This window comes from Leptonychotes weddellii, chromosome 5 (assembly GCF_054177405.1).
Source record: "Leptonychotes weddellii isolate Sample4059 chromosome 5, ASM5417740v2, whole genome shotgun sequence".
Lineage (NCBI taxonomy): Eukaryota > Metazoa > Chordata > Mammalia > Carnivora > Phocidae > Leptonychotes > Leptonychotes weddellii.
The window spans coordinates 146,496,223-146,505,918 of record NC_138373.1 but is presented as its reverse complement, the minus strand read 5'-3'; the positions used below and the strand labels follow the sequence as shown (position 1 = coordinate 146,505,918).

Sequence of the window (9,696 nt, the reverse complement as noted above, 5' to 3'; positions counted from 1 at the left end):
GATGGGATTTCAGAGTGTCCAGTATCCTCAGCTCAGGTACGTTCCCCGTGTGTGTGTCTGTGTGTGTGTGTGGAGGGGGAGGTCACTTGTTTCCTCTCCTCCTGCGTCCCTGCAGAGGGACCCCATTAGAGAAACACTGCTGGCCTGTCACTGTCCCCTGCTTGTTCCTCCTCAGGGAGGAAGAGGGACTTCTTAGAGGGGAGGGGGAGAACTGCCTGCACAGCTCAGCCTTCCTTCGGAATGGGGAATCTATCTGCCTGCAGGAAGTGCACGGGCCCCGGGGCTGTCCGTCTGTCTGTCTCCGCGGGACAAAGGCCCTTAGTTAGAGGGACGAGGTATTGGCCAGTCTCCTCGTCCACATTTCCAAGGTATAGTCTCCAGTTATCACGTGATAAGTGATACCATGATCTCCACCTGCCTGACTCCTGTATCCGTCTCATGTGCCCTCCAACACCGCCGAGCTTCTCTGGGGGCGTTTGCTACCTCTGCGTCCTCAAACCACAGCACCACTCACCCAGGCGCGAGGTCTGTTTGCGCTTGATCTCCGTGAGCTTGGGGATGGGGTAGGGCCCATAGCAGTGGGTGAAGATGACGCACAGCTGCTGGCTGATGACTTCGTTCTGCAGAAAAAAAAGAACGGTTCACACTGCTGGGCCCTGCGCGGCCTCATCCAAGCTGTCGGTAGGAATGCCTGCCCCCAGGCGAGAGGGGCCCGCACACTTCTGGCAGGTTCCAAGAGAACCCCCACCTCCACCCCCCCCCACCAGACACTCATACACTCATACACTCAGTTTGCTCAGCAGGCCCTGATGTGCTTGCTGTGCTTGTCTGTTGTCTGTTTCTGGTCTGTTCACTGGTGAAAGCTTAATTTGTAATTAAATCCTTCTCTCTTGCCCCAGTCATTTACCACCTATTGGAGAGCAAGTGTCACAGCTCACAGAGTGGAAAATAAGTTTTTACCCCAAACACACCTTTATCAATACTCCATAACTCTGGAAGCAGTGAATTATCCCGAAAATAGCAGCAGGAAGCCCTTGTGATCCCGTGACTGCTCTCCATTACCCAGACACAAATGCTCCTGATTCAGCTTCTTAGGAATGTGATTTTGGTGCTGAGGCACATCCGGATCCAGGAATGCTCAGCTGAAATCACTTTTTCCAAAAAAAAAAAGGGGGGGGACAGAGCTACAGCTGCCTCTGATCACACAGGGACAAAAGAGCCTGTTTCTGATTGCCCCATGTCCTTCATGTTTTCGCCTCTCCCCCTTGGGACCCACTGCTGGTCAACAATCTCCCTTCATCTGCAGGTGCGTGGGAGGGAAGCCATGAATCACAGCATCTGATACTTTTTATTGGGTGAAGGAGGTTGAAACTAGGGGCTGAAAATGGGGATGAGGTAGAAAGACATTTACAATATATTAAGAAAAGTAGGTTACAACACAGTGTGTACCATGTATTTTTGGAAATAAAACCCTTTACGTATATATACGTGGACTGACAGATATGTATAGAAAATGGAAGAGTAGAGTTGCCACCTTTGGGTGGGCTTACAAGGTTTTCCTTTTTACCTGCATTTTCTACAACAAACAACTAAGTGTTGTTTTTGTAATATGCACAATAAATATTATTTTTGATTTTTAAAAGATGTGTTTGGGACAACTGATGACGTCCGTGGTTTGAGATATTCTTGAATCTATTTCATCGTGCTCCCAAAGCAGAAGGTTACAGCTCAACACATGAAAAGGGACTCGACCGTTTGATTAAAGGCACCATGTTGCCTCGGACGTGATCCACCGAGGTGCTTATGGGGATGCAATCAATATTGGACAAAGGAATTCTGCTTTCAAAGATGATGCCTTATGACCAAAAGGTGTTAAACGCTCCTCTCAACACTCACAAAGTGATCGCCTGTCTCAAGGCTTCCTGCGGTGGTTCTCAAAGTGTGGTCCCTGGACCAGCAGCATCAGCATCACCTGGGTGCGTTGGAAATGCAGATTCTCAGGTGCCACTCCAGACCTTCTGACTCAGAAACACTGGGGGTGGGGCCCAGCAATCTATATTTTAACAAGTTTTCTGGTGATTCTGGTGCTCTCTTAGGTTTGAGAGCCACAGGCATGTAGGGATATTCTCTCTTGAGTTTGACCTGAGCTGGAGGCTATTATGTTTGTTTCCCCTGGTCTAAAGCCTGCCACTCAAGATGTGTTCCATAGACCGCCAGCAACAGTGAGGCCTGGGAGCCTGTCAGAAATGCAGACGCTCACCCCAGGCCCATTGACTCAGAAGCCACAATACCGAGCTCTGGGGATGATTCCCATGCACACTAAGGTTTGAGAAGCACCGTGTGCTGGGCACAGTTATGGTCCCCTGGAAGACTGTATCCCCCAAATCCCTGGGACTGAGAATATCATGAGATACCATGCCTGTAAATATGTTACATTACAGGGCAAAAGGGGCTGTGCAAGAGTGATTAAGGTTACTAACTGAGGTTTAAATTGACCTTATGGTAAGTATATTATCCTGGATTATCAGGGCAGGCCCAATGTAATCACACGAGCCCTTAAAATTAGAGGCAGAAGAGGAAGGGGCGCCTGGGTGGCTCAATCGTTAAGCGTCTGCCTTCGGCTCAGGTCGTGATCCCAGGGTCCTGGGATCGAGCCCCGCGTCGGGCTCCCTTCTCAGCGGGAAGCCTGCTTCTCCCTCTCCCACTCCCCCTGCTTGTGTTCCCTCTCTCGTTGTGTCTCTCTCTGTCAAATAAATAAATAAAATCTTAAAAAAAAAAAAGACTTTTAAAATTAGAGGCAGAAGAGGAATTCAGAAGGGACTGGGGAGAAGAGGAAGTCACAGATTTGAAGCCTGAAGGACCTGATGTGCTGTTGCTGGCTTCCAAATGCGGGGGACCACACGGCAAGCTTGAGTGGGGGAATGCGGGCAACAACTCTGGGAGGAAAATGGGACCCCCAGCTAGCAGCCAACAAGGAAATGGAGCCTTTGTCCTACACCCACCAGGAACTCAATTCTACCCAAACCTGAATGAGCTTGCAGGTGGATTCTTCCCTGGAGGTTCCAGAAAGGAACACAGCCCTGTTGACACCTTGTTTTCGGGTCTCTGTGAGACCCTAAGTGGAGAGTGCAGTGAGATACTGTGTCCGGTTTCTAACGCATGAAAACCACGGAAAAATAAGCAAGTGTCTAACCACCTCGGGTGAAGGAATGAAGGAAGATCCACGTCCTGGACTCGGTGGCCTGTGACAGAGGCCTGAGCAGCTGGTGCTCTTCTTTGGCAGCTGATTGACTGATTGACTGGTGGTGGTCTAACTTCAGTGTGTGCTGTGTCATCCGAGAAAGTAAAGGTAAGGGCTGGCCACGTCTGGTCCAAAGGGACAATCCTCAAATGCTTAAAAGTTACCTGGGAGGAGCATCATTGCCCACTCCTAGGGGAGGGCTGCACACAGTGATTCGATTCCAAGGAGAACAGTTGGGAAAAGGGGAAAAGAGTAATTCTGCAGGTGAGAAGCTTGACAGGCACCACCCTCAGCCAGGTGATCAAGGTCAACGCCAGCAGTGAATACTCATGTTGAGAGTGTGTGCCCTTGATGTGGTGGGAAAGGCACTTAACCTCTGTAGTCTTCCGCTCTAAATCCACAACCCCAGTTTAACCATGAGAAAAACACCCCCTATTCCACTAGAGGGCATCCTTTATAGTATATCTGACCGATACTCCTCAAATTTTGTCAAGGTCACCAAAAAACGAGTCTTGAGAAGTGGTCTCCGCCAAGAGGAGTAATGTGGTGTCCTGGATGGGATCCTGGAGCAGAAGACATTACACAAAAACTAAGGAAATAGGAATAAAGTATGGAATTTAGCTAATAATAATGTATCAGTGTTGGCTCATTGATTACAACAAATGTACCATACCAGGTAAGATGTTAATAATAGGGGAATGTGGGTGAGGGGTTGTATGGGGAACTCTGTGCTACCTTCTCAATTTTTCTGTAAAGCTAAAGCCATTCTAAAAAATGAAATCTAGTGGAAAAAAAATCTGCCCCATGAGGAAACAGGATAATTATGAAAGTATTAGAAGTTCAGGAGAAAGGGAAAGAGGAAGAGTCAAGGGTCAAAGTGGACACTGACAGTTCCCCGGGTTTTATTCATTTATCCCCTAAAGTTTTCATGAATGTGAACATTACGCCATGTGCTAAGTGATGTAGCCATTCACACATTAATTCTTTCTTCAAATATTTATTGGGCATCTACTAAGTGCCGGACACTATGTGAAGGTTGATGGTGATGCTCCCAAGGTCAGGACCCCAAATGCTGCCTTTCTCAAGGCTTTCTTGGCCACCACCTCTCTTTCAGACACCAGAGCCCCACGAGAAAACTCCCCACTCTATCCTCAAATTCATCTGGGTTTATTGAGGCGTCTGCTCTGTGCCCTTTCCCGTGCATTTCCTCCAGCTAGAGGTTTTGTTGGTATCTTTCACTCTAGTTCCCCAGCACCCAAATGCATCAGGACTCCAGGAAGGCTCCTCTGAGCAAGTAGGGGTGATGTAATTAGTATCAGTTAATAGCTCCAGTGGGGTGAGACCCGTTGGGTTAGATGGTAAGTTTGGGGCAAAGAACTGGGTTATCTTTTGGGTTTGGTTAACTCTGGCCTCAAACCTGAAGGCAGCAGAATGGAATTAACCAAACTTGAGGCTCATCCTATTTTGGAGGCATGGGGAGCTGGGGTAGTTGTGCTGGGAAGATGCCTATATTCTTCTCTGAGTTGTACATTTAAGAGAAGGGCTTTTAGGTAAAGGCACCACAAGGCTTGACTCTCAGGGGCAGCAGGCCAGTCTGGGAGGCCAGGGCAAGCCCGTGGAGGAGGAGGAGGTGTGGGCTGGGCATGGGTGGGCGTCTGGCCGAGCTGAGTACACGGCACCTGGTTAGTGGTTGTTACTGGTATGCTGCTGGGTACCAGCCATTCAGGTCTCTCATGGAAAATGCCAGGTGTGCACACGGGGTGAACTTGGGTCCTCAGGACTCAGAACCGTGTGGCTACATAGAACGAAAGGGGAATGAAGTGAAGTTCTTAATGCCACGGTTGGCAGGCGACTCCTGAGATGGGCGCCTGTGAATTTGGGGATGACATCTCTCCTCTCTTCCTCAGACCCTCACTTCTCTCCTAAGAAGATACCAAAACATTTTCTTTTCTTCAGAAAGGAATTCTGGGATTGATCCCCAAGGTCCTTTTTAGGTGAGTTAGGCAGGGGTTCTACACAGTGGTAAAAACATGGACAGCGGGGCCAGGTGGGGCTGGGTCCCGGCCCTGCCTCCTCATTCACTAGCTCTGTGACCTTAGGAAAGCTACTCAGCTTTTCCGGGTCTGGGCATCCTCTTCCAAAGTGGATTAAAAATACCTGCTTGGTGAGGTTGCTAGGAGAGCTAAAAGGGATAATGCGTCACAACATACCATTAGGTGGAACCAAAGGAAAATGCCGAGATTTGACCATTTTTTAACACCTCAAACAAAGCAATTTCCTATATTTCAAACCCATCTCTCTTTTTCTAGATTCTAAAATGTCATACAATTAATGGCAGCTTTTAGGAAGAGAAAAAAAAAAAAAACCTCACTGCATTAAATGCACACATCCGTTTTCAAACACCCACTTCAAATTGTGAAATGCTAAAAGGTGAAAAAAGCCACATCTCAAATTCAGGAGATGATGGAAATACTGTTACTTTCAGGGGGACAATGGCAGTGAGTTCTCTGGCTCAATCCATCGTCAACAGTGGTTCATCCCTAGCCGGGCCCTCCCTTGGGGAATATGCTGGGTTGACCTGTGAGCAATGGGACTCTCTCTGCTGGAGCATACCCAGAAAAGGTATGGGGGCACCAAAGAGATGGGAGGGGCACCAGAGTTCCCTGAGGTCAGTGCACAGTCCCATGTCTGTCATTGGAATTGTGGACAAGATGAAATCGAACACACAATAAAGTGCTTTTAAATAGTCACCTGTGTATTTTGATATGTCCCCTCTATTCATGGCATGGGATGCAGGCTTTCTATTTATGGCAGCACTAGAGCATTTCCTTTCTAAGTGCATTTAACAGATGGTAAGTTGATTTAAAGGAAAATAACAAGCAAAAAATAACCAGTGAAATTATCTTTCAGTAATGAAATCAGACATTCTCAGATGAAGGAAAACTAAGAGAATTTATCACCAGGAGACTTCCCTAAAAGAATGGTGGAAGAAAATTCTCTAAATTGAAAGGAAAGGATAAAAAAGTAAACTTGGAACCTCAGGAAGAAAGAAAGAACATGGTAAACAACAATGTGGGTAAGCATAATAGGCCTTCTTTCTCCTCTTGAGTTTCCTAATCATATTTGATGGTTGATGCCAAAATTATAACAGTGTCTGATATAGTTCTAAATGGATGTAGAGGAAATTTTAAAGATGATTATGTCATGAATGGGGGAGGGTAAATGGGCATAAAGGGAGGTAAGGTTTCTTTATTTCACTTGAACTGGTAAAATGATGGTATGAGTAGATTGTGCTGTTATGTATATATAATGTAATACTGCAAGCAACCACCAGAAAAGCTAAATGAAGCTATACAAAAGCTATCAAAAACATTACAAATAAAAATGGAATTCAAAAAAATGTTCAAGTAGCCCATAGTGAGGCAGGAAAAGAGAACCAAAGGCAGAGAAACCAAACAGAAAACAAAAAATAAGATGGCAGGGCGCCTGGGTGGCTCAGTCGGTTGGGCGACTGCCTTCAACTCAGATAATGATCCTGGAGTCCCGGGATCGAGCCCCACATCGGGCTCCCTGCTAGGTGGGGAGTCTGCTTCTCCCTCTGACCCTCCCCCATCTTGTGCTCTCTCTCCCTCACTCTCTCTCTCAAATAAATAAATAAAATCTTAAAAAAAATAAGATGGCAGACTTAAGCCCTAAAGTATCAATAAAATAGAAATGGTCTAAATAGACCAATGAAAGGACAGGTTGGCAGAGTGGATGAAAAGCCCGACTATATGCTGTTTACAAGAGAATCACTTCAAATATAATGAAAAAGGCAGGTTGAAAGTAAAAGGGTGAAAAAAAATATCATGCAAACATTAATCAAAGGAAAGCAGGAGTGGCTATATTAATATCAGATAAAGTGGAATTCAGAGCAAAGAAAATTAATAGAAGCAGAGAGGAGCATTATTTAATGATAAGAGGGTTTATTCACCAAGAAGACAATGTAGTCCTAAATGTGTATGCGCCAAACAGTAGAACTGCCTTATATGTGATTCCAAAACTGACAGAATTGAAAGGAGAAACAGACAAATCCATTAATTATAGTTGGAGACTTCAACACCCCTATCTGAAACTGATAGAATAGGGAGAAAATCTGTAGGATATGGAAGAACTCAACACCACCATCGACCAATAGAATCTTATTGACACTTATAGAACGCTCCATGTGACAATAGCAGAAAATAGTGTTTTTAAGTGTCCATGGAAGATATCAAGTTAGACCATACTTAGGGCCATAAAGCCAAACTCGAAAACTTAAAATAATCAAGTAATACAGAAGGTATTCTCTGACCACAATGGAGTCAAACTAGAAATCAATAGCCGATAATAAGAAAATCTCCAAACATTTGGAAACTAAACAGCACACCGTTAAATAATCCATAAGGGAAAAAGTCTCAATAATCTAAGCTCCTACTCAAGAACCTGGAAAAAGAAAAGCAAAATAAACCCAAAGTAAGCAAATAATAAAGATAAGAGCAGCAATCAATGAAAGTTGAAACAGAAAAATAGTAGAGAAAATAATGAAACACAGAGTTGGTTCTTTGAAAAGATGAATAAAATTGACAAATCTCTAGGAAGACTGACAGAGAAAAAAAAGAGGACACATTAACAAAATCAGGAATGAAACGGGCTATCACTACAGACTGTAGACATCAGAAGGATAATAAGTGGGATTATGATGAACAACTCTACCCACATAAATCTGTCAACGCAGATGAAATGAACCAATTCCCTGAAAAAAAAAAAGTACCCCAATGCACCTAATATTAAATAGATAATTTGAATAGCTGTATAGCTCTTAAAAAAATTGAATTCATAATTAAAAAACTCTCCCCCAAAGAAATCTTCAGGGCCAGATTGAAAAAGGAAGTAATATAACTGTCCTTATTTGCAGATGACCTGATTATCTAAGTAGAAAATCCCAGTAAATCTACAAAAAAATCCTAGAATAAATGAGTTCAGCAAGGTTGTAGAATACAAGATAAACATACAAAAATCAATTGTATTTCTTTGAGCTAGCAATGAGCACGTGGACAAAAAAATAAAAATATTATATTTACAATTGCTCAAAAAAAAAAGGAGAAATACATATATATAAATCTAAAAAAACAGGACTTGTATGTTGCAAACTCCATAGTACTGATGAAAGAAATCAAAGACGATTGGGATGTCTGGGTGGCTCAGTCGGTTAAGCAGCTGACTCTTGATTTCCGCTCAGGTCACGATCTCAGGGTTGTGAGATGGAGCCCTGCACTGGGTTCTGTGCTCAGCAGGGAGTCTGCTTTAGGATTCTCTCATCCTCTGCCCCTCTCCCTGCTCTCCCTCTCTCTCTAAAATAAATAACAAATCTCAAAAAAAAAAAAATCAAAGACAATCTAAGTACATGAAGAGACATACAATTCATAAACTGAAAGATTTAATATAGTAAAGAGGTCAATTCTCACTGAATTGACATAGAGGTTTAACACAATTCCAATAAAAATCTTAGCAAGATTTTGTTGTTGTTGTTGATACAGTAAATTTATTCCTAAATTTATATGGAGGGGCACCTGGCTGGCTCAGTCAATAGAGCATGTGACTCTTGATCTCAGGGTCGTGAGTTCGAGCCCCATATCGAGGGTAGAGTTTAATTGAAAAAAACCCACAAAATTTATATGGAAAGCCAAAAAACATGGCTAACATCATTTTTAAAAAGAAGAATAAAATGGAAAGAGTAAGTCTACCTAATGTCAAGATTTATTTTATAGCTACACTATTCAAGATGGTATGATTAATGGTGGCGAGACAGACACATAGATCAGTGGAGCAGAGTGGAGAACCCAGAAATAGACCCACTCAAATATGCCCAACTCACTTTTGACAAATGTGCAAAAGTAATTCAATGAAGGAGAGATAGCCTTTCCGACAAACGAAGCTGGGATACTCAACATCCACTGGCAAAACAAACAAACCAAAACCAACAAAAAAACACACAAACAAAACTCAAAAACCTTGAGGTAAGTCCCACACCTCATACAAAAACGAATGCAAAATAAATCACAGATGTCCGTATAAAACATAAAACTAAAATTTCTAGAAAAAAATGAGGAAATATTCATGATTTAGGGCGAGCAAGGGGAGTTCTGACACTTGATACTCAAAGCATAATCTCCATAAAAAGAAAAACTGATCCATTAGATTTCCTCAAAATTAAAAGCTTTTGCTGTGTGAAAGACCCTGTCAAGAGGATAAAAAGAAAAGCTACTGAATGGGAGAAAATACTTGCAGACCACATGTCTGACAAAAGATTCGTATCAACATCAACAGCTAAAAAGCAAACAACTTAATTAGAACACAGGCAAAGACACAAAGGGACATTTCACTGAAGAGGATTGTACAGATGGCAAATAAGCACATGAAAATATGTTCAACAC

General features: G+C 43.5%; 1 protein-coding gene across 1 annotated transcript in view; it reads right to left on the bottom strand.

Annotated features, from left to right (window-relative positions):
- Nucleotides 1-9,696, bottom strand: part of ABTB3 (ankyrin repeat and BTB domain containing 3) — a 284,577-nt gene that overhangs the window by 22,084 nt on the left and 252,797 nt on the right. The window contains exon 12 of the mRNA XM_081822359.1: nt 515-620. Coding sequence (XP_081678485.1) covers nt 515-620 — 106 coding nt within the window. The remainder of the gene's footprint in view (nt 1-514; nt 621-9,696) is intronic.